This window comes from Limulus polyphemus, unplaced genomic scaffold, assembly GCF_000517525.1.
Source record: "Limulus polyphemus unplaced genomic scaffold, Limulus_polyphemus-2.1.2 Scaffold293, whole genome shotgun sequence".
In the NCBI taxonomy this organism is placed as follows: Eukaryota; Metazoa; Arthropoda; class Merostomata; order Xiphosura; family Limulidae; genus Limulus; species Limulus polyphemus.
The window spans coordinates 73,382-100,824 of record NW_013665903.1 but is presented as its reverse complement, the minus strand read 5'-3'; the positions used below and the strand labels follow the sequence as shown (position 1 = coordinate 100,824).

At 30.8% G+C, this 27,443-nt stretch overlaps 1 protein-coding gene across 1 annotated transcript in view; it reads right to left on the bottom strand.

The window, feature by feature from the left end:
- Positions 1-9,565: 9,565 nt before the first annotated feature.
- Positions 9,566-27,443, bottom strand: part of LOC111085244 (forkhead box protein J3-like) — a 31,641-nt gene continuing 13,763 nt past the window's right edge. The window contains exons 4-8 of the mRNA XM_022382918.1: positions 24,585-24,696; positions 22,367-22,480; positions 15,160-15,339; positions 13,702-13,820; positions 9,566-12,820 (exon numbers count right to left, since the gene is read on the bottom strand). Of these exons, the coding sequence (XP_022238626.1) occupies positions 12,704-12,820; positions 13,702-13,820; positions 15,160-15,339; positions 22,367-22,480; positions 24,585-24,696 (642 nt within the window). The 3' untranslated portion in view covers positions 9,566-12,703. The remainder of the gene's footprint in view (positions 12,821-13,701; positions 13,821-15,159; positions 15,340-22,366; positions 22,481-24,584; positions 24,697-27,443) is intronic.

Sequence of the window (27,443 nt, the reverse complement as noted above, 5' to 3'; positions counted from 1 at the left end):
TCACAGTGTGTTTTATTTAAGTTGTAACACACACACACATATATACAAAACAAACTCACATAAACCTACTATTTTCAATAGAGGTCAGTATAATCAGTGCATTTAACATAAAGGAAAGAAGCTATGGTAAACTGTTACTGCTAATTTGTATTCTCACTAGAATTAACATACCTAGTTCTTTTTGTAATACATGTTATGTGTACTTTAGGGCTAATCTTATCACTTTTGAGGCCCTAAGCTTGCTAATATTTGTGGATACCCACAAACACAAAGAAAACTTAATATTTTAATTTTTTTTTAATTTAAATTCAATAAAAATTAGATTTCACCATATGTTACTTACACTTTCATTATAGAATGAAACTGAGACAAAAATTAAGAGTAAAAGTTATACAAGTCTAGAGAAAAGGCTATATTGCCCCTTATCATCATTACAAAATATAAGGAAAAATTAAAACTAGGGATGCATGGGTACCCGGCCAGGTATTGGGCTACCCGGTAATACTTGGCTCCAGCTGAGTGTCAAAGTTGGGCATCTAAGCCCTAATCTTTGTGGCAACTAACATGGTACTGAAAGTTACAGTCAATATTGGTTTAGTTAAAAAATAATATGTTCTGAGCAACAAAGACTGACTGCCTGCTGAAAGTCAGGGATTCAGAGAACAAGGATTAATAACAGGCATGGCTTGAGAAGTGGATTTCTGGGGAAGGTGGGGGTTAGGGTTTGAGAAGTTGGAGCTAGGCATTGAAAGTTGAAAGAAAAACTTGAATATTCTGTTGGTGATTATTTGGGTTAAATGTAATAAATGTCAGTTTTGTTTTTGTTTCTAGTTCTTGTGTATATTTTTTTTGGACGAGGGGAGAACTCGGTCCCAGTTGACACTCTGCCCTGGCCAAAGCTTAGTGACCGGGTACCCAGACCCAGTATTCAGCCAAATTTTACTACCCCATGCATCCCTATTTAAAACCATTATTTTATTTAAAAAAATAATCAGAAAACAGTGTATAGAAACTAAAATATTTTATTTTTGAATAAAACAGTCAAAATATGTAAAAAACAAAATGTTTTAACCAGATTTCCCTTTTTTTTCATTTTACTCCATTTATAAGAATTATATAGGTTACTTCAGTTAAATTATTTTAATTTTATTAATAACGAAAAAGAAAATACAGAGGCTCTTGATCTGAAAATAAGTACTTTTGAAATTTGTAGTAAATTCATTCATAAACAATAATTAATGTCATATTGAAAAATTCCTGTATAAATTTATAAATCACTTGATACAGTTTTTACAAATTTATTAAAACTGTTCATTATTTTTTAATTAAATAACCCAAACATTTATTATGGTTAAAGAAAACTTTCAAAATTTAGTATATTTAACAAAACTTCTTAATAATGCTTAGAATGTTTTATTTTAGGGAAATGAAAGCCAGGAACAAAATTACTAAAATTAAAATATTTGCATCAGGCTACTCTTGAAATTGCTGTTTTTTCATAGTTATAATTAGTAAATACAAGAAATTAAGTATTTACATTTAACTACAAAAAAAAACAACCACAACCAGTGATACAAGCACTGTGTGACCTGCAGCATTACATGATAAAGTTTACTGAATAAAGCAGGGTTTATGATTTTTAAAACTAAAAACACAGTGGCTTGCATCAGTTCAGGATTTAATCTAATCAGCTCACACGACACGCAAAAAAACTACTATAATAACCATTATTTTTAAGTAAAATTTGAAACCAAACTTGCTTTAACATATTAACTTTTGTTTTCAATTTTTCAGAAATTTTGTAATATTCTTTGTAATGAAAAAAAACCACTGTAATAATCCCAGCTGGGTATCTTTCTTGTAATACACAAAGTTGCTTAAACCAGGAACAAAGAAATTGGTATGTCAATGCTAAGGGAAATAGATCGACACAAATTTTGATTAATAAGTACAAAATGGCTTTATTTGAAAAACAAAAAGAATAAACACTTATAATATGAATATACTAGATGCTTTGAGAAAGAAGCAAGATTTTTTTCCTACATTAGGTAATGGATAATTTACAGCCGATGAATAATTGTGTTAATAGGATATTATATGCCCACTTCTAGTGAAATATATTACATGTTTCCATGAAAAACAATTATTTTGAGCCATGTGTTGTAATGACTGCAACAGAGAAATTCATGAATAGTTCTCCCCCACCCTACATATATATACATATATTCTTGACCTAGCATCCTACAAATTCAGACATTTTGTTTTTCTCAAGAATAGTTTTCATGGACAGTACTTCCAAAACAACCGAGTTTTTTTAAAGCAGCTATAAGAAACTGAATTAGTAACACTGCATTTGAATTTACTGAACTGGTGTGATGAAGCTCACAGAATGATGGAGGAAACATATTGTAACTAATAAGCACCATATCAAAACATGATGCATTGTTGACCACATCTTCAGAACTTTTAGTGTAGGTTTATTAGTTATAAACTGAAATGGATGATATGAAATGAAATCCACTTCCTTCTTAATATCCTCTTGTACAAAGACAGACATTCAGAAATGATTTTGGAATAAATAATTAAAAACAGTTTTAGTCACTGCCTTTGTTCTCAGCCACAATGTTTAACAAACCAAATAAAATAGTTATAAATCCACATTTATGAAAATAGGAAAAAGCTAATGTTCAAGTGGAAACTGGGTCCACAAATTTACTGATATAAAACTGACACATCTCATGATCATACATGTTACAGCAGTAAGTGAACATATATTGTCACAACAAGAAATACTATCAATAATAAATTCCCATCAAACTACTCACAGTAGCTTTACAAGAAAATGTTACTTTAATGCAATCAAAAAATAAACTAAATACAGAAGGAGAAATACAAAGAATAACAAAATAAATTGCTATACAGACAATCAATTCCTAGCAAAACCCAAGTAAATTTAAGCAGCATGATAGATAAAAGTTTATAACCAACAACTAAACTAGCTAGAAATGATTAAGATTCAATTATCATATGACCGTGATTCTAGTGAAAAATTATATAACAAAGGGGCATGCCCCCCCCCCCAAATTACATCTCAAAATTCAATTCTCTACCAATCAGCACTTAAAACCTCAATATAACATATTCAAAAATGTTCCTCATTATGTGATAATACCGTTATCCGAACTTTTCCAGTACTATTATCTTTGATTAGTTCTTTAAAAGAAATGCAGATCACATCTAGCCTTGCAGAGAAATGTAATATATTTTGTTTCACAAATGATACAACATATTAAACAGCAAATACAGTTATGCTCAAATGTTCTGATATTCTGTATTGTTTCTTTTTTATATAAACAAAGACACTTTTATTTAGGGATACTCCATAACCATGCATGACAAATTGTAAAAATTATTCCAAATTTGCACGAACTTCATCAAAGTAACCAAAACACTACTTCATGCTGGTATTAATTAGGCAGGGGATATATATATGCTGACTGAACACGAAAGAAAAATTCCTATGGATTTCCATAGTAATTATGACATTGTTAGTACTTCCGATTAAGAAATTAGCATAGGATCACATACAAAAGTTGTAATGGTTTTGAAATGAGACCCAAAAGTCTTCTTCAGAAGAATAGTGAACTATTCAAAAGCCCTCAAGTTTTGGGTTTTATTTGAAATCCATTGGTTAGTGCTTGTATTAATTAACCAAGGAATATATATGTGAGCTGACCTAACATGAAAGAAAAAAAAACCTTTAGGTTTCCTTAGTAACCACAACATGGTAAGAACCTGCGTCTATTGCAGAACATACTGAAAAAAATACCAAAAGAAAATCCCTATAGGTTTCCATAGTAACAAAGCACCAGGGATAATTAAGATGATCATCATAAATGCAAGTTTTTTCATCACTTCTTCTACAAACCAAATAGTGACATGATGATCCAAAAGGTGAGCTACAATAGATTTTGCATTAAACATCAAACAAAGTGATAAAATACATTAAATGTAAGACATCATACCACACAGAGCTATGTTACTTTTATTACAACATAATCTTACTAAACCAAAATAAGAACCTTTTAAGAATTAAATTTATAATTTATCAAGTCAAAACATTATTATTACATATATATTCATACATACCTGCTCATAAGTGAAATCAACATGATTTGATGGTGCATCAAAATGATATTAAAAATGATAAAATTTTTGAATATTTATTATTATCATAATCTCTTTTCTATTTTTTAAATCTGTAATTTTTGTGCATTCTGCTGGAATTATTTTCATGATGCCTTAATAATTATCACTATACCTTAAAGAGTTTCAAGTCTGTTTATAAAAGGTGGATAATAACATGGTTTGGATTAGTTTTCAGCCAAAGAAACATAAATGTTAATGGACTCCGTCACCATATGATGGGTAAATCGGGATTTTCAGCCAGATACTAGCAGCATTCGCTTGAGTTTCAGGAGTTAAAAACTCTATCAAGATCCCTGAAGTTGAACATAATTTAATAATATTTTTTTATTGAATTATTCACAGTTCTCAGTGTCATTAACACAAACATACAAATTTTTAGATGTTTGTTTCACAAATCATGATAATAAAGACTGCAAACTGTAGGGAAAACCAGCACAATATTGGCAACTAAGTATTTATGTTTATCTTAAGAAACAATACCTTCAAATATTTGTTTTATTGATGGATATACTTAACCATACCTAACAGTTGTAGCATATTAATATTATATTTCAATTTAATAGTTGTATTTAATAAGGAATTATTTATTATTATGTAATTATAACAGTTATTTAAAAATGGTACTGCCATTACTACTGAAATAAAAATTATCATTATTTAAATCTATATGTATAATAGGCTGAAAAAACCCAGTGATCAGCATACTGGACTATGGATCTTAGGTCCATCATTCGTATCATGTTTCTTAAAAAAAAATATTATGCTCCACACTGTTTGTCAAACAAAAATAGCTCAAGAGTTGGCTATGGGTGCTGTTTACTAATTGCCTTTCCTTTATTTTATCCAGAGCTACATTCAGGTGTCATATGCCTCAGGATAAGGAATCAAAATACATTCCCCATACCAGAGTGGAGTTAGTTCTCACATTACAGCCTTTGACTGTCCTCTTGTGCTACTGAAAAAGTTACTTATTTTGAAGATAAATAGTCCAGCTTTAAGAATGCCCCTATTTATGTTGCACTACCAAACCATCCAGGTTATTTTACCCTCAAAGCGAAAGATAATATGCAGTCAAGGAATAGAGACTGAATAAGGCACTGCAGCCAACTTTAACTACATTCAGCACATAAAAATTGACTTATATTGAAGCAGACACATTTTTTCAGTAGTTAAAAATTCAGGGACTGATAATTTGAAAGAAATACAAGTGAAACATATTTAAGACTCATTGTACCTACTTTTGATGAATAGAAAATACTTATTTCGTATGTCAAATGGCTATTGACACCAAGCTAACACTTACCAACATTTATACTGTTATAACAATGCTGAATGTGTTTGACTGACTTTAACACCTAATTCACTTCAATGGTTTATCATGAATAACTAGTGTACAATACAGTCATGAAATTATTAGACAAAACTCTTTCACCATAACTTCAACAAAAACTCTCACTGAACAGTCATTCAAGTTCCTTTGTTATCATTACTTCATCTTTAAGAGATTTAAAACTTGAAATTTGATGATGGTCAGTCAGAATTTTTTTCAGCAGACATCTTTCACTGACTTGCTTCTCTTTTTTTTTTAAAAATTTTGCAGCACTACTAAGTTTCTCCTTTTGTTTCTGTCTCTCTGATGCACATGTTCTCTTCCTTGTCATTTTCTTGGAGACACACGAACAGTAGGAGACACCACTGTTTAGTTTGCGCAGTCTTGAGACAAACAAACTGGATTTCAAACTCTGATACTGCAATTTAAAAAACAAAATTATTTATATATTTTAACCTAGACTGTGAAACCCCTCAGGAACTCAGAGCCTCGAACAAATGTTCTGGTTGCTCTCACTTAAATTTAGCACTAAGTCTACTAATTCAAAAGTAGAGACAGCTGACAACATTAAGTGGGAAAACATCTTAAAACAAAGTAATAACACTAAAGTTTCAAATAGAATTTCTCTTGTTATTACCTACCACTTTAAACTTGGAAACATTTCAAGCATTCTGAAAAATATTTTCATCTACTACAACTGAATGTTTGCCTTAAACAGATATTTCCTGAAGTTTAAATGATACCCTTGTTCATGCAAAAGTGAATTACACCCCACCAAAGAATGTTTGTCATCAATGTAATAAAGCTTGTTGTCAAACCTGCAAATTCATAAAAACCTCTGACTTTTCCTGACAAACACAACCAGAGAAACTTTAATATTTCTAAAGAAATTACTTGCACACACAATACCATTTACCTTATACAGTGTAAAAAAGCAATCACCAGTATGTAGGACATACCCAAACAACTCTTACAAAACATTTCAACAACCATAAGTCTTCTATTAATAACAAAAATATCTCCCTGTTGATCAACACTTCAACCAACCCAGTCATTCTGTTAACAATGTTACTCTAATCGGCATTGAAACCAACTTTAAAACTAAATCTGACAGAGATAAAAGAAGCTTATTGGGTTGCTAATCTAAATACTGTTCAACCTAGTGGAATAAATCTAGAACTGGAATCAGTGATCTCTGATCACTGGTGTGTTCCCTGTCAACAACGTAGTATTTATTTATTTAATGTTTTCCACGTAGTGTGAACTCTCAATGTTTACTCCTAATCTTTCTAATACATATTATTTATTTATGATAATTTTTCATTCCTGTCTTTATAAATTGATCTGTTTACCATTTCTAGTTCAGTCAATCTCCATGTGTCACCTTTATTTTACTTTAACAACACTTAAGTACAGTTTTTCTTGACCATTTGTAAAGCAAAAAATTTCGAACAACTTTTTACATAATACTCGTCTCCAGTTATGTTGCACTAAAAATGAGATACACTTAACAACGGTACATTAAAAATATACAAAACATAACTCCCTTTATATATATCACTCATTTGATTACACTACCATTCCCAATTTACCCCTGAAGAAGAAAGGTCCACGTTTTGAAAGCGCTCGGGTTATAGGGTTTTTATATTAAGAATTCTTGAACCTTCGTGTTTTTCTGACATCATAAATTTAAATCATTTGAAAAGATGGTGTATTCAATAACTTTTCATTATTTATCAACCACTATTGATGGTTTTATTTTTTAATTCCAGTGTGCTTGTGATTATTAGTGTATACTTTCAGAAACTTTATTAAAGTATATTGCTACATAGCTATATTAAGTATCATACGCTTAACTCAAAGCATTTCCAAATAAAGCAGCCACCTTTTAATGATATTATTTACACTTTAATACAACTGGTCAAAGCATTCTATCTATTTACAGTTTTTCTTGTTTATCAGTTTTATATGTATATTGTACTGTAAATATATAAATTTCTTCTGATAGTACCAATACTTCAAGTTCAGAGATTCAAATAAATAAATGTTAATACAATTTATTATAGTGTTTTCAGCCACATAAAATATAAGTTTGTGTATCTATATGTATTTCATGTTCATAAACCTCATGATAAGGAATTGGGCATTTTTAATGCAATTATACTGTTTCCTAGCTATGGTACATGAGGAACCAATACAAAAGATATGTATTTTGTTAAAACATACAATACTGCTAATCTGAGATAAAAAACTGTAATAAATGATATACAATTCATATAGCTTTCATGAATAAAGTTATTTTTAACAAGTTAACCATGACACACATAAAAAGTTACATATACATGTATATATACTTTATACTAATAGTGCATCTTCAATGTATGCATGTTGTTAAATGGTCAAGATTTAAATGTTCTATAAATTTGAAAGAAATTATAATAGGACAGTGGTTTACTTAAATACTTTCTATCATTTTCTATACTTAAATGGTACAATGAGGAATCCTTTGGTATTATTAAAACCATTTTTTAAGTTTCTTCTATGTTTGTGGAATGCCAGATTTGTCAAATTATTCAGAATGTACAGGATCTCTAAAATTATCTTTTGGCCATACATTCTATCAGATGATAATTACAGTATGCCATAAAAAACCTCAATATCAAGTGCTGAATAATCTAAGTTAATTAACCCAAACTAGAAACATCTTTGCAAGACAACATCTTACATCTCTTACAAATGATCCTAAGCAACATTTTTCCTATACACTTTTCACCATTTATATATTTTTAAAAGATGTTTTAGTTGGTGCATAAAGATTCATTTTGGATAGTGTAACCAACTTCATACATCTGTTGTGGTTTAAAAATGAATTTTATACTGCTAGCAAAGAACTTCACCAGGTCAATGTTGGGAGGTCAAATAACACAGGCCTGTGAATTTAAACTTCATAAAAGTTGTTCTGGTTTTAATAACAGATTTTCCATAATTCACTTACTCAGATTTCAAAAATAATATTCATTTGTTTCTATCCCGCAAGGATGTTTTACAAATTGGGAAGAAAAAAACCTACTTAGATCAAGTAATGTTTTGTTTCTTCACAAGTTCACCACAAATACAACAGAATATGTTTGGGTTATTTACACAACATCTTGTTGTCATTGCAACAACTAAATAATATTGAAAAGAAAAATATTATGTCAAAGTGCACGCACAAACAAATACTAACCACAAATGACACATCATGAAGCCTCTTAACCATTTGTATACTAGTGGTGTGTTTCTCGTGGGTTCTAGAATGATCAATATGACTCTCGTGTCGCAATTGGTCTAGAGAAATCTATAGCCAGTGGTTGTCAACATTTTAAGCATAACAAAATGTAACCCAATTTCAATCAAAATGATTCACTTATATAAAAATACATATGACATTTTGTGAAAAATCTGTACATGATGGAGAAAAATGGATATCATTTGCAGATTCAGCTTACAGGAATTACTGTAGAACATGTAAAAATTTCAAGACAGTAAAACCATCGCAGGCCTGTGTAACAGATTGTTGAATTATGTTATGCAGAATTGCAAGATGAAGTGAAAGTAGTTTGGAAGTGTTAAAAATGGTTAGAAAAAAAGAACTCTAAGTTCTAAGATTGTTTGTTAATAGGGTTAGTGAAATAGGGATATCCATGGTTTACCAATTTCAGTTCCTTGGTATCTATTTGAATTTTGAAGAGGTCATATAAAACTCATATAAATTAAAAACATAACCACAAAACTATCACAGATGAATGAAAAGCTGATAAGACAGGAGTCTCATCTATACATTATCGGCATTAGATGTTTTCTTGAAAATCACTTCATTCTTTCATGAAAAAATGCTTGTCAAAACATTGTACATTTGCAATAGATTTTCCTTCAAACCAAACTTTATTATCTAGAGTAACACTTAGCAATTATTCTTGTTGTCTTTTATACATGCATGTTTATGTACATTTATATATTTACAAAAGAACTAAAGAAACAACAGAATAAGACAATAAAACAAACAATATTTTATTACAGACTCAAACACATATCTTAAAACAATGTGTTTTAGTTTTGCATTAACAAACAATGTTCCAATACCTTGTTTCAAAAAATATAAAGTGCTGGAACAATACATATCTAAAACGTAGAGAAATAACGTCTGAAGATTAAAACTAAACAACTTCAAAAAAAATACAGCCAAATTTCAAATACGAGTATCACATGTATATATTGAAAGACATATACATAAAAGACTTAATACTGTGGCAAAAAAATTTCTTTTTTTTTTAAATAAACTAAGAGATATTATAACAAACCAATAAAAAATTAAATGTGCAAGTATTGCACCACTCAGTGGATCTGCACAAGATAAAAATAAGAACTTGGTGGATGTCACTCATTTTGTAGTTTTTTATTCTAACAAGCTGTAACTGTTCACCTGATGAATGCAAGTGGTCTGCAGAAGCAAAAATAAATTAGGCTCAGAATTTTATTTATAGTTTATTATAGCTGTAAATCCAACACACAGTGTAAATGTTACAATTTGAATTACTGTCATATTCCTGGATACTTATGAACTGTACACTACATTGCACATGCGCAGTTAGCAACGTGTGGTATACTGAATTGCTAGAGGCAAGGATACATTTTAAACAGAAAAAGTGTGATATATTTTACTTTTTAAAGTATTGATACGAAAATCAGTTTATTTATCTTCCTGCCAATGACACATTCTTCTCATTTGAAATGACTAAAAACATCTTTCTAAAAAAGATATTTTGAAAACAAAAATTATTACAAAAATTATGAGAAACACTATACAGTCTCGGAATGGGACAAAAATAAAGTGGTTTATAAATACAGAGACTTCTCATGGAACTATGTTGTTTAATTGACATCAGAATTATTGCATTTGATGTAATATCTCTTGTTATTCAAAAGACACATTTATTTTTGTATTTAACACCTGATCATTAAACCAAACACGTAAAAGTGGATGGTCAACACTTGCTATTTACTAGTCAACAGATAACGTTACTCAACACAAGTCTATATGCAGATGAAAACGTCAGACTTGACATCTTGGTGTTAAGTAAGATGTGACCATTTGGCTATGAATAATGAATACAGTAAGAAAATACTTGTTCTTGTCTATCGAAACGTTTCACAATCATCTAAAAATTTAAGCCATACCTGATATTTCTGTTAGTAAAATTTATAAAAACATGAAAAAACTTCAACTAGTAAAGGCCATGTAGTGGTTAGTAATATACAGAAACAGCATCAAAAACATGAGCTGGTCAAGTCGTGTAGTTGTTAGTAATATACAGAAACAGCATGAAAAATTTTTGATACTGAATAAATATCATGCATAACACAAAAACAAGGTATCACATGAGCTTGTAACAAAATATTTATTGTTTGTTTACAATGAATATTTTAAATTTCTCCAACACAGAAATAGTTTTCACGCAGGAACAACTAAAACAAACAGTTGATCCAATCTTACTTAATAAAGATAAAAATCATTGAATAGCTGTTAAAAAGTTTGGATAATTTTTCAATTTTAAGGATAAACATAAAAATTAAGCAGATGATACAATTGGTATTCTTTTGTATTTGTAATAAAATATATAGTAGTATTGCTAAGTGCTGTCTAATTTTGAAAACTACAAAAAATTATCTTCCAAATAGAAAAGCAAATATCGTGCCAGAAAAACTGTTGTCATCTAAGCAGTAAGTCCAACTACACAGTTCAAGAGTCTTACTTTTCTTTTCTTTTTTGAGTAGTAGCAGAAAGTGGGCCTGGCATGGCTTGGTGGATAGGGCACTCAACTAACAATGTGAGGGTCATAAGTTTGAATCCCTGTCACTGAGCTAAACAACTTATGAAATTTGCCAAAACATTCTACACATGAGAAATGCCAACATACATAAGATTCTAACATATTATAACACATTATTTGTTCCTGTCTAGATATCTGATATCATTTATTAAACCAACCATTATTTTGTCTTTCCTATGTTGGCTATGAGGAAGTCAAAAAATTTCCAGTTTGTGTTTTCTATTAAACCTAAATTAAACACAAGTTACAAATTCTAAATACTTTTTTAATCACATATTACAGACACACAAGCTACCTATAAACTTTGAAGTATATGTATCAGCAAGTTTTTTTGCCTTTATACCACTCAAAATGTAATAATTGTGCACTACTATGGTGTTAATTGTTACAATGCTATACAAAAAAAATCAAATACCCAAAAAATTATGTTTAAGTAAAAAAAACAACTCTGAGGTCAGCAAAATCACTTTGATCACATCTTATCTGAAAACATACAATTTAAATTAATTGTTTGCTTTTAAACTTCACACACTGGTGCAAAAGCAACCCATCTACAAATTTTTTAGATCTAGATTGTTGTGGATAACAAGTTTTACTTACCATTGCCACAAATGATTTAAAATATTACTTTACAGAGACTGTTTACAAAAACTGCTACATAAACAGAGCACCAGATCTAAGTGAAGACAAACAAGTGTGTGAATGAAAGAGAAAAATTATTTTCTAATCATATCTATTCTTATTAAAAGCTTGTTTAAACTTTTCTGAAATCTAAGAAAGTTTACAGCAATTTATGCTTGATCTGATATTTCATATGATTAAAACTTGAAGTTGTTTTAATTTTCCATTTCAGTAATCTGAATGTTTTTACAATAACGTTTTAAAAACTGATTAATTTAATTAGTATTATGTCACTAGAACTACTTTAATCAAGAAAACAATGTTTCAGCACAAAACAAATTAAAAATACATAATCTATGACTTTTCCTACAAATAGATAGTAGTTCATGTATAAGTATATAATGAGGTATAAGATGTACTTAAAAAGGAATATTTTTATTCTGTAATATCATTAGGCACTATTCTGAGATAATTAGTAAATTATACACTTTCCTTTTAAACATTACTTGTATATTGCTGTAGCTTTTACTAGCTTACCTTAGTACTAGTATAAAAAATGAATATATATATATGTGTGTGTGTGTGTGTGTGTGTATGTATGTGTGTTTGTATATGTGAGCATTCTTAATTAAATATTTTATCTCAGTTCATGAAATAAATGTTAACCATTTCATCACAGAAGTTTGTCCCAGTTAAAATCATCTTCTTCATCTTCTTCACAGGAGGTAATCTTTTGAGGTGAGGTCAAGGTGGAGATACCAGCAGAATGGGAGGCAGCTGGAGAACTCAACTGAAAAGTAAGAAACAATGTTAACTACTTATAACTGTATTTAATAACTGAATTTAATCAGAAATGTACTTCCTATATACATAAAAAAAACGTTTAAGCAGTGGGCAACCTGTGTCTTAACAAATGTTTACAAACCACCTCACTAAAAGTAGTTCTGAAAGAATATTTTACCTATGTTTATGGCAAAACCTAGGAAATCATTTTAAGGCTCATAATTAACTGTACACTTTACTTCTTAACTAATAACATCTAAGTTTCATGTAACTATTTTTATTCTGATTAAATATGCAACTAAATTGCATCTCATCAAAACAATGCATTAAACAATATCAAGCTGAATGGAAAACATAAAACTCATTGCTAATATAAGCAAAGAAATTGGCTTTAATAAATTCAAAGAATGAGCTATAAATTTTATTTGTGTAAATAATTAAACTAATCAAAATAATTGTGTAAAATGACAGATCAATCAATGGAAGAGGATGGACAATTAGCACACAAAACTAAATATGATCGAGTTAGCTTGCAGGTTGAAACATTATCTGAAAATGAAACTAAACGACTCAAGAAGTCCATACAAATCAAATACATTCCCCAAAACACAAACTTATATTGATTAGTCAAACAGACAGTAAATCAAAAATAAGTATTAATTCAGAAGAAAATTTCAAAGTTAATAACAAATAATCATATGTGCAAATGAAATTATTGTAGGAAAATAACCACTAATCAAAAAACATGACAATTTTCTAATGTCAGTATTTAATTTTTTTTTCATTAACAATGTTTTTATCTACAAATAACTATATGTACAAAATTTCATTCTGTTGTCACTCAAGGCAATCAACAAATGTTATTTGTCTATGATATGCACTGAATACCTCTGAAAGAGAAATACAAGAAAAGTTGCTGTTCTCTGAGGAAAGTGTTCCCTCTGTACTGAGATTGTCCTTAGGCACAAACTGTGTTACAGGAACTTGATTAAGTTCACCAAGAAGGCCTGAACAACAACAAAAAAAAAAGAAATATGAGCCAGACTAAAAACATAAACTTGATTTATAACATAACATAAAAATCATTAATTTAATTCATAAAAAAACTACTATTTAACTAACACTAAATGAGAGTGTCTATCATTTACAGTACACATCCAACAAACTTTATGTTATGCTAAGTTATACTACATAATTTCCATGACCAGTGACACCTTCAGCAACCAGGTGGCTTCTTTAAATGTTTGTTGTCAGAACGTTTTATCCACATACAGGAAAACATAGGGGGCAGGCGACAATTTTTATTTGTTTACCAAGAAGTTGTTCAGCAACAGGTTTATAGCAAATTATTGAGGTCAGCATGGTCACACTTAGGTGTGAAAGGGGTGGTGGGTTGCAATGACAGTGCTTACAATCTAGTGATAACTGCTAATTTGGGATTTTATTCACTCAAGACTAATGAGAATTTGTTTCTTGGGATCAGTCCAACTAAAAAATTTCCTGGTGATCCTTTATGGCTAGTCTGCTTGTAGTGGAGCCTTTGTATTTAACATATGACTTGCCAGGTTTCATTCACTCGTTGGCTTTGAACATAAAAATTTCAAACACTATGAAACAAGGGTTATTTTTTATGATTTATACAAAGTTTCAAATGATTTTGGCAAATACATTTTTTATTTTCACAATTATTTAACACTGTTATAAGATCTTCACGAACTACTTGTTAAAGCTACTAAAATCAGTAAAGCATTCTGTCTCACAGATGGGTTGAAGTTTGCTCTTAGTTTTGCTATTCTTGACAGGAAACAACACTTTTCAACAGAAGTGTTAAATAATTTGATTTATTTTGTTACTAACTACTTTGTGTTTTAGCTTTCTTTCTTCTATACTAATTAAGCAACACACCTACATACTGCAGCAAGAGGAATTAAAGTTTAAAGCTACTTGATCAAACAACAAACAGAAGTAGTTATATAACTAAACAAAAAAGATTCTATGAAGAGTACAACAATAATAAACAACATTCAATCTCTAGTATTAATATATAGTAGTTAATCCACAGAGATGGTCTTTTGAAAAAATACACATGTATTTTTAATGTTTTTTTATCTTTCATCTACAAAAGTTATTGCATTATCAGCTATATGGATATTCAATATGAGATTGTATACATTCAGGTACGGTATTTTATTATGACAAATTTAAATATGCTCCTTCTGCAGTCAGAAGTACAAGAGGAAAATTATATTTTTTCTCTCTAAAAACCAAATGTGCCACTGGTAAAAATTTAACCATTGCTGTTAACTTCACTACAGTATTTTAATGAATGTGTTAAATTATATTTACCAGATGTTCCAGTGACTAAAATACCTGCTGGTACTCCAGGAACACAACTAAAAGATGGGTGGAAAGACCCGAGGCCAGCCTGTTCATAAAGTGTGTTAAGGGAAGTGACCAGTTCAGCAAACTGGTCTTGCGTTAAACCCCACAATACAGGTTCTATCATTTTCATACTTTCCAGAACACCTATAGAGGTGCAAAAAACATATAATAATCAGAAATAACATAATCAAAGTTTTTAATATACATTTCTTACTGCATAAATTGTTTCAATGCATATAATGAGAAGTAAAAAAAAAAAAGGATATTTCATAACTTTACTCGGCAAAAACTTTAAAGCAAGCATACAAGTTTTCTTTTAATCATAAATTTATTCATATAATTCCAAATTTATATTTTCTTGTGAAGTTCTAGTTCTTAAACTTTTAGGCACAGCTTGTTTACTCTAAATCCAAAACATAAATTTCAATTAACAAGTACAAACAAGGCTTACTGTTCTAACAACTGTATCAGTTATAATTGGGACTGTCTAGATTCATAGAAAAATATATGTACTCTTTGAAGGAGTAAATTATGTATTTAATGCTTTAGGTGCCAAGAGTATGCACACAAGTACATACATGGAAGGGGACACATACACCCACACACGTAGTGATAACTGCCGTAGCTTGGTATAGCACCATAATCACACAATTTATATCAATTTTATCTTGTCTTCTTATAATGATCCATTGAGACACCTACAATGTCATTTCTTTTATCTACCAAGATGGAGGCACTATCCATTGTCAATATTCCCTGCCTGAAATGTTACAGATGTAGATGTGGATGATCCCCAAAACATTTGATCGTGTCACATTACTTACATCACACTGTAGTTTCATCTCCCTCCAGTTGCCATTCTACAATCTTCACAGAAACTCTGTGAATGCGAGTTGTATATTTTCCCCTTTTTTACAGGTCTCACATCCATCTTATTCAATATAAATATATGTTATGTAAACAATGGAATCCACCAAATGGCTGGTGTTACCTTACAGGGAATACATCACTCTCCTGAAATCTATTTTGAATGAAGGATAAGAAAAATCTAAAAGTGTTAAGCTTATATGCTCCTGCTCAATGCCTGCTGTTTGGCATATATATCAATTTTATCTTGAGGGTTGTATTTCAGGAAAAAAAAATGGACTGCACCAGGTGTGAGCCTGCCCTCACACCTGGCTAGTGCCTGCTGTCTCTATTCATGGTAATCCATTGTGCAGTCTATTAGTGTGAGACTTTATGCAGATGTGATGACTCCTGTATGGTGCAAGCACCTCTCTGGTGTTCTTCCCCATGTGAATTCCTTCTCTTTCTTCAAGTGGAGTAACAGGAGAATCTTTAGTAAGAGATCATGTAGATGTACACCTCAACAGGAAGTAGGGCTGGGTGTTTCCTGCAAGTGTGTACTAAGATGAACTCCAATCCAGTGATTAGGCAGTGTTCTCCTTGGGATGAAGGTCTGGGATATTTTCTCCTTGCACCTAATTATTCTATTGATAATGTTCTATACATACATCTCCAATACAGTACAGCCTAATTTATTGCCATAGCCACAATACACACTAACGCTCAGCCAACCTCCTGAGGGGTAATGGCCAGTTGAACAATCTTACATTCCACCCACCTATGCAAGACCTTAGAACCACACAAAAGTTTGTTTTGACAATATATTTTACTCTATCACCATTAATGGGCAAACAGTATTCTCTGCAGGAAAAAGACATAGTCTCTCACTGAATGATGCCCCACCAGGTTACCCCCTCTTTCAATTTCAAACGGATGACATGATTTATGATTTTATCCATTCTGACACTATGATTTCAGAAAGAAATTCATCTTTGTAAATTTTCTTCTACATGGCCCCTCCAACATCTTATCAATGTCAGATTTTTTGTCTCTGTTGTGCAGACAGGTGAGTATATGTTCTGAAATTAACATTTTCCTTACCTGAAAATTCATTTCAGAGAGATACTCACCTTTCTATATAACCTCCCACCCTTTCTCCTCACTTTTGGTGTATTTCTTTTGCCTCATTAAAAATGAGCCTTTGGTTCAATGCTAGTGCTCATGGAGGATGTGTCACCCTCCTACTGGTGGAGGGATATAGTCTAGTGATGATTACATCATAGGATGGCTCAGTACAGGTTAATAAGGTGGGAGCTTCATTCAAGGCTTGTGGCATGCACAAAAATCTTCATGGCAGTGCATAAAATAACAGCTCTTTGTTGTGCAGAAAGTTGAGTATCTATCTGAAATATATTTTGAGGTAAAAAAAAAAATTAACTTTTGACACTAATTATGGGTTGCACAATGTTCGTAGTAGGGTTTATTACCTTGCTTGAACAAAGTATTGATCTAGTTCCAAAAGAACTTTCTTGGTATCCACTGGCATTTAAATGTGAAAACACTTTATAAATATGTGATATACCCAAATTCTTCTCAACTGGCACAACAAAATCATAATCAAATTGTTCACTTACCCATCATACATGAAAGACTATAATCATTCCAAAAAAAATTTCAATCAATATCATTAAGATTTCAGAGCATTTTTGAAAATGATATGTAGTTTGCCTATCCCATGCCTAAACAGTACATAATGTTTTAGCAGATTTCGAAGTTTGCATGTGGTTACATTAAATGCTGTGAAGTCATTGTGCATTTGTTGCACACTGTATGTGTTTATTCTTAGTTAGTTCCCATGAACTCATTGGGTGGGACATATCACAAGTTCAATTTGGTATCTGGACATTTCTGACACAGTCGAAATATCTTACTTTTTAACTAGCTTCAAAGTTTAATTCGTTTGATTACAGTTTTAGTGAACTGAACAAATAACTGATAAAATTGGAATCTCAGTTCAATTCATACTTCAGCACTAACACTGATTTCACACTAGCTTCTTAATTAGTTTATAAAGAAACCATACCCACAGTACACATTCTTTAACAAAACTTAAGTCATTGTAAATCAGTTGTAAACATGGTAGAAGAAGTGTCAAGTTTGAAGGCTTAAAAGTAAATTACATGTATCACTAAAATTAATCTGTCAAAACTAGTTTTCATATTATATCAGCATAGGATAAATATAATATTAACAAAAGTTCACTTTATTTTATTTAAGATAAGCTAAGTCTTCAAATATTAGTCCTAACTCATAAGTTTAATAATGGTAGAAAATAACACTTTGAAGGGCCTTTTAATCCAACAATTTTCTAGTTCACTCCTAATGAAGAAAAGTCTATCTTCTGAAAATATTCTAGTTACTGTCTTCTTTTTCAATTTATTTACTTTTATTATCCTGCACATTATTCTATTAATATTAATAGCAATCAGACATTTTCTTATGTTGCTCAGTATCTAGCGAACTTTTTAAATTGCATGTCAACAAATCATTAAAATAAATTTTCACATGTGAATATTTTTCTCTTCTATCTGTGTTTCAAAGGTAGCAGTGTTTCTTTGATTTACCCAAAATGACAAATAAAATAAGCCATTTGAAAGTGAACTGATTTGTTGTCACAGTTTAAAAACTGTTATATTTCACCCTTCCAGTTACTTCAGGTGAACTGTTCAACATATTCATGCTTTTGTTTTGTATTTAGTAAGTTTACATCTTTGTAAACAGGATGTGGAAGGTTGTAAACTTGCATTTATCCTCTATCCTAGGCAAAGGTTACATATTCGCAGTTACTTAGTAAAGGCACATACTTGCTTGACCCTGGTACTGCATCTTCCTTTGGGATGTGGGTTATACCCAAGTTACTAAGAGCTCAAGGTTTATCTTCCTTGAACTGTAACAGAAACAAATCCCTGATGCAAGTAATCTAGGATCTTTCACTCTGACTTGCAAGTGCAATATATTATTCTTGCTCCAGTCTTTGGCTGTGGCTCCAACAGTCAAAGTAGCTGTTTAAGTGCATTTAGAAGCTGGGTACCTTTGAAAGACACTAGGACAGCATTTTCCCTTATCCGAGTAATCTCAATAAATATTTTTTATTTGTATTGTAAACTTCTGTACATGTTTAACTTATTTTTCTGCAAACATATCCTGTGATGCAATTGGGTTATTTTCGAGGGAATCTACAATTGCTTCAACGTTTTTAGGACTTTTTATTAATTTAGAAAGTTTAAGAATAAAGTTAAATTAGTAGTTGTATTTTTTGTAAACAACTAAGAAACGTGGATGAACTAGAAAAACAAGGTTAAGCTACGTAAGAAGTGTTGCCTAGGAACAAGATGAGTGTACTAGAGCTTGTGACAGGTTGATGAATGGTTGACCTCAACCCTTTAGAACTAGGGAAGCTACAGAAAAGTTTGGTTTAGCGAGCGATATAGGCGCTTTGAGGCGATATCACTTAAAGCACATGGGTGTAGCAGTACAAATAAATAGGTGACCGGCTAACACAACCTAACTGTAACCAATTACTTGAGAGTTCTGATTATGGTTTTGGAATAGCCCGGGGATTCCCCTAAAGTGTCCAATAGGATCACAGGACTACTTGCGGGTGATGCTGTGTCCTATTTAGATGATCGAGACAATACACAGAAAATTTGCTTTATAAACCCATGTCAGGGGCTGAAAAATCAGTTCCTCCGGGAGTCAGAAAAAGCTACTCTGAAGTGTTGAAGATTCTCTTGGGCAACATGAAGGTTTCTAACATTATTCAATTTCCGAATACAACACCATTGTAAGTAAACTTTACTATTCTCTTTCAGTCAGTTAATATCAATGTTTTATAAAATGTTATGTTGAAATATATTTATGTGTATTAATGAAAGTGTATACTGAAGATATTATGTTGAAATATATCTATGTGTATTAATGGAAGTGTATACTGAAGATATTACAAGTATTTTAATTGAGTTAAAAGCCATTTTATGTTTGTTTCTCATAAATGAAGTTTTGTCTTTATCAACTGTTAGTTAGATGAATTAATGATTAATAAAAGTTATTGTAAGTGTTCACCATTGGCCCAAGACTAATTCTCTAGTCTAACTGTAAACTACCTCTAGTTACCGACTTGTGGCTCCACTCGTCATGACAAATCCTCCAATAAATAAATTTGGTGTAATAAGTAGTTTTAATTGAAACTCCCACAATTAAGCCCACCAGGGCGCTACTCATTACACCTGAATCAGAAGTGTATTGGACATAATTATAACCAATTGGTAGGACATTATGTACAAAAATACCACATAAAGAGCATCATGTTAGCCCTTAAGGGTGCATTAAATACTAGTCATGCAAGATTTTTCTGGTTTAAAACTAGTACGAGCTTCTGGTGAAATTTCTTTATAACAAAATTTCAAGAAGTTTTTTTAATATTAAGCTACGTTTCAGAATATTAAGTATCTTTTTCTACTACAATTCATAAGAAATGAGATTAAACAAAATCCATTGAGCTTTAACCCGGTTGTAGATAATACAGAATTAAACGTAAGAGAGAGAACTATTAACAAATCCTGAAAGAGAGGATGTGACAGGTGAGTGTGGCAAGAGGGGTCTGATTTTCTATTTAATAGCTCTGAAACCAAACAAATTTGAAGGCTATAAAAAAAATTGTTTTGTCTGAGAAATGATGATTTTATAGGGAGTAATTTACATTTAATTTCATACTTATTGGAGGGGTGGTGGATAAAATAGAGAAGATGCATAGAGAAAATATGTCATTAGGGGAAATTCTGGATTTTTTAGATATTGCCTTATAAAATTAAGAACTTAAAACTTGTATACTATTAAGCTATACATTATTAGCTAAGATTTTATGATATACTAATTGGTATAACATAAACAAAAAGTAGATTAATAGCATTTTGAATGTAAGTCATAAAAACATTGTGACATGCACAGTAAAGGATGCCCATCAGGATAAATCTATCAAATGACCTGTTTTATAACATTGTTTTCTGAATGGAGAATTGTCAATTTCACTGTTAGTACAAACTTCATTTCCAGGAAAGATAATGACTAGCTTGGATGAATTTGTAACAGCTATTGTCGCATAGTTGGAAAACTAGAAAAATTGTGAGAGTTAGGGGCAATTATCTACTTCTTGCATGTTATTAGTCTATGTTCTTTGGTGCATTATTTAATTAAATAAAAATTATTTAAAGCATTACTTCCATTAGTATAAAAGAGTAGGGTTACGTGTCATCAACAATCGACAGCAAGAAAAAAGAAAATTTGGGTAAGTAATTTATTTCTTGTTTTTCATGTTTATTCTTTAGTTATTATTATAAAAGTAACTAAAATGTAAGAATAGGCATCTCTTTTAGGTTAGATTAGGTAAAATAAATAATAATAATATAATAAAAATATTTCATGAGACATACGTGCGAACAGCTCATGAGTAACGTAATTCGATGGTGTAACGTGACCTTCATGTTCCCCAAGTGATTTATAACTTATAATGACATGAATAGTAGTTAGACATGGTCCAAAGATCAATAAAACAATCAAATTTAATCATAAATAGATGTATACTGTTATGAGTTTAAAACTACTTAGGATAAATGAATGTTTCATGTTACAATTTGAAGTCATTCTAAGAAGAAAAAAAAAAAGAGGAAATTTCGATTTATTTCATTTTTTTTAGTGGTTACAAGGTTGGTCAAATTGACCAACATTGTATAGAGTTATGGTAGAGAAAATAACAGATAAAATATAAAAGTTTAGTGAAAACAAACATCTGAAATGTATTTAGGAGGTTTTAGAGAATACCCAAATCAAATCTCAGATTTTGGAGATGAAGAAAAGTATTTTTGATCTTAACATGAAAATCACATTGCACATGGACTATTCAAAACAAATAATCGATACATATTCATGGACAAATCTTTTAGGTTATTTAAAATACTTCACAAAAAAATATGATTTCTTTTTATGTGAAAGACTTATAATAATGTTTACTGAAAGACTGCCAAATTTTATGAAGATATACATCCTATATTAAAAGTTAGTAGTATCAAATCTATAAAGACTTTATACATAAGAGTACAAAGAGGTCATGTGTGTGTGGTCAAATTGACCAAGCCCATTTTGAGAGAGTTAACATACAGCAAAGAAAATTACCATCGTTTTATTCAAGTGATTTGTAGACATACAACTAAAGAAACAGTTATTTTATATTTTTCAAATTTTAATGCATGTAAACATGGACTTTTCTTACCCTGAGACTGAGTAATATTTATATTTTGAAATTTTCCATTTTCAACAGTTTTAGCTCCTCCTTTCAACTCTTCTGTGTTCTGGTTATTTGTATTGAGCAGATTTTTACTAAATCCTGGAATGAAGAAGCACACTTCATACTAAAAGTTAACAGAAATCACGAAATAATTTAACTGTAAAACAAATAATTTACCATGAAAAGATAAAATACACAGAACATTTCTCAAAAGAATCAAACAAATTAATTTAGGATTTTTCTTCCTTTCAATAATCCACATTGTTTTTATGATAAAATATATAACACTTCAGGTAATGCATGAAGAGTTTTCTTTTAACCTACTTAGAGAAATATTTCTTTTATAAAATTTTTAAACTGATCACAAATATTGCACATAAATTATTAATAGTTATATTTATACAAGAACTATTCTATAAATGCACATATTTTTACTAACAATTATGTTTTATTATTACAGAGCATTTTTCTCCTACATAGCTGATAATTTACATGAAAGTGGTAACCTTCAAACAGGTCATTACAAATTCAGTTAAATATTTTTCATATACAATTTAAAATAAGCTCTCTAAAAGGACTGAAATCTAATTTTAATTATTTATTCTGCAGTATTAGTTAAAGTTTATTTAATAGCAGTATACTATACAGTCAGAATTGAAATCTTAGAAAGTCCACCACTGCAATAGGAACAGCATTAGTAACAGTCACTGTAATGATTTAACTATGTTCCAACATGATTAGTGAAATCTTCATGAACATCTGTACTATGACAAGATAAAAAACTTGGGTAATAATCTTTGTTACTTGTAATATTTTAAAATTTTGCTTAAATATTTATGAAATGTTTGCACTGAAACTACTTTTTATCTTATTTGGGACTATATATGATTTTCCTTAATGGACCATTTGTTGTTCATATCACAAAAAGAATAGAAATATTTCCATCATTATTTTGTGTATTGCAAATGCTTTACAAAATATTTTTCCACCAAAAGAAAAACCTATACAAAATGTCCTACTTAAAAAAAATAAACACCATTGCTTTCGGAAGATACCACTTACTAAACTGTACATTTCTAACAAGCATCTGTATTGAAAATACCCGTACTTTTGATATTACTTAAAAAAAACATGCCCCACAAGGATGGTTGAAGAAGATTATGAGTGTGTACTACTGAAAGAAAAAATGGATGTGTAAAATTTCATTGGTAATTCAGTATAGTGTGGATTTCCTGCAAATTATATTAAAAATGATTTATATGTTACATAAAAGTAAAATTTAAAATCAGTATAAATAACAATAAATAAAAGTTAACATTTTCTAATACTGAAAACAAACAAGTAGAAACAATGGAAATCAAACATGAAGTCAAAACCTGAAGTTGAAACTGATATAAAAATAGGTGATCAAGCACAATCAAACTTTTGTAGTCACATTTAGAACGAGTTAAAAACATATTTTATACACTAGAATTCTAATCGAAAAAGTGAGGATTGTGCAGGAATGGTAGAGTGTAGGTGATGCAGTATGATTGGTGAAGGATAGTCACATGATCAGCACATGTTGGTGCAATGGCATAAAAATGAAGGGGTATAAAAGACTGGTGCACTGTTGGAAATTTTAGAAATGTTGGACGTAGTACAAATTAGATGTATACGTATCATTATAAATATTCTTGTTAAAACTCCTAATATAGAAACAAATCAAGCACAATTAGTTATAAGTATTATTCTTTTTTACAAGTTTTCTGATCATGAATCAAAAAGCCTAAAATCAGTAACAAATTTAACAATGAATGAATGATTTCTAATAGATGACATGTTGTATACAATTTTAATTGCCTATTTCATGCCTTTATGGTACATTTATACATAAATCTTCTCATAAAAGTCACAACTTACAAATGCCAATGCATTTTAATATTTTCTGTTTCTAGTTCTTTATTTCTTTTACGATTAGTTCTTTATTTTTTTTACTATTATGAATTCTTTTGTGTTCTATTATGAAATCTAGTTTATAACATACCACAAGAAAAATTACTCGGATTGAAGTCCATTACAAATGAATAATTAATCTACTTAAATACAGAGCTTATTATAAATATTGTTATTTCTATCCTTTACTTTTCTTTTTATGAGAAATTTTTACCTTTTTTTTTCTTATGAAGCAGAATTTAGAGTTATAATAAGAAATATTTTTTACCTTCCATTCCAAGTCCATAAGCTGATTTGTACACAGTCAAGAGTGATTCAGTTCGGTCCAAAGAGGGTATTGAAGATGAATATAACAGTGGCTCATTTATCTTTTTAAAAGTCTGCAAATGACAACTGCAATTAATAAAAATATTACCCAAAAAGTTCTGCATGAAAAATAATTTGTATGTTTTGTTGAATTTTGTGCAAAGCTACTCAGTAGTTATCTGCACTAGCCATCCCTAATTTTGTGTGATAACTAGAAATGATGGTAGATATTCAACACCATCTACCACCAACTCTTGTGCTACTCTTCACAACATTATAATGCTTTCATGGCCAAAAGGGCAAGCATGTTCAGCAACAGATTTCAATCCCACAACTGCAAATTAAGATGAAATGTTGCTATTATCAGAAAAACATGCAAACATCAACAGTGCAAGATGAAATCTCTGCAATGTATGACCCAAGAAGTTATGGTTAGATCAGGATAAGTTAGATAAGTCCACATGAATATTTTTAAGAACCATGGAAAATCAAACCAGTGTTCGTGCTATCACATCTTTCCGCATACCTATGAAGTCAGCTGACTGCATATACTCAGATCTGTTTATTTTATTCACTTAAATATGATCTTCAAACCCTTCACTGTCCACATACAGTGAAGGGTCTGTAGAAAATACATGAAGATGCGTGTTCTAAAAAATGACCAATCATCCTTCACAGAAATCTTCTAAACTAAAAATACTGTGTTTGGAAATAGATCATGTGTAATTCTTTCTATCAGAACGATTATGAATAATGATGGAAAAGTAGTTCTAAAGGCAACACCAGACACGAGTCATGTTTATGAAGTACATTTAGCCCTCTGTTGTTTAGTGATATATACAGCAATGCGCAAATTTATTAGAACATCACATTTCTTCTGTAGCTTTGACTTATGTCTATAAATTAAACCTACTGTAGTTTTAAGTGTTGGAAAAAGCATCAACATAGACAAATTATTGATTTTCCTCACTTTATTCAAGACTTTGATGTGCTATACATCTAACTAAGTTAAAAACAACACATAGCTGTAAATTAGTAAGTACAGTAAAATTTTTAAGAGTTGTTCACGATGTGTTATCTAAATACAAGGTAGTGTAATATTGTCACACATGACTGCCTGTACCAATCATTACTGACAAAATTATGAGACTTTCACATTCTACATTCTTCATGCGGGTACATGTAGACCATGGATATAATTAACCCAAATGCCCAGATCCTGTACATATGAGGATTTGTTGAGACATGAGCTTTGACATCCCCCATGCACCAAATATGCACCACAAAATGCCCCGTACACAAGACAAGCACAACTACTTTTATTCAAATTTTGTACCATAACAAACTAAACAGCATACAGTTTGCACATAGCTGTCCACAGTCAACTTCTAACAAGTTTTATCAATGACAATAAGTTACACGAAAATAAAGCCACGTGAAAGTACCACAAGATTAACCCTTTCACCTCAGGTAGGTCAATGTGCACGTCAAACTTTCGCAGAGTTACATTCAAAACTTAATTGAACTACTTTATTATCAATGTATATGGAAAAACTCAACATCAGAACATAGATAATATATCAAAGTTTAGTATTATTATTTAAGTTCTTAATTTTATAAGGAAATATTAAAAAAATGTTCTCACTCTCCTTTAGTATGAGAACTGTGACATTTGTTATCCATGTCTTCCACCTTATCTAATGTTTTTACCATCCCTCCGAGAAGTATGAAATGTTATGTAAATAACTCATAACAATGTTGTCATTGCTCAGGCAAAGCATAATTTATATAGCCTTTAATATTATTTAGTTACATAGCAATAAAACAGAAAATCAGATCCCTATTGCCATGCCCATCTTACAAGTCGTCTTACCCCAGCCATGATAAGCACAAAGGTCAGTGGCAAAAAATCTCCACATGAACCAGGCAATAAATATGCAACATAATCAAGAAGGATCTGCATCTGGAAACAAGGTTACCCAGGTATAGGTTCACCAATATAAATCTTCCAGTCATTCCTTCTATTCAATCATCAGAAAGAGAATGAAATGGGTGTTCATGCTATTCCATTCAAATATATACTGATCAAGTTACCAGGCACAGCATTAATGTGTTGTATCTGTTAAAACAGGCACTGTGATACTGTCATCCTCATGCATTAGGTGGATTATGGAGTAAATGTAAGGGGAAATTATGTGCTTTAGATGAGTTAATCTTATAAAGAAGCCTTCTGTAATGGAACATTGCTAAAGGGCTAATGTCAAGATGTACAATCATCTGATGGAGCACGATTGGACATGATAAAATGGACTATACCGATGTGGTAAGGCTCCAAAATCATTTTAATATAATATACTCAACCCTGCGGCCCGGCATGGCCAGGTGGTTAGGGCACTCGACTCGCAATCTGAGGGTCGCGGGTTCAAATCCCCATCCCACCAAACATGCTCACCCTTTCAGCCGTTGGGGCATTATAATGTGACGGTCAATCCCACTATTCGTTGGTAAAAGAGTAGCCCAAGAGTTGGCCGTGGGTGGTGATGACTAGCTACCTTCCCTCTAGTCTTACACTGCTAAATTAGGGATGGCTAGCGCAGATAGCCCTCGTGTAGCTTTGCGCAAAATTCAAAAACAAACAAACACTCAACCCTCTCTATAAACTAAATGCTGTATATCACATATTAAGTTTATGATTTACCAACAATAATGCTTTTTTTTTATAATATACTCATAATATCTTAGTAAAATAGCTTGAAATCATAGTAGCAAAACATTCTACTTATATACATTATGCTCAGTCATACTTAAACCTAAAAATAAA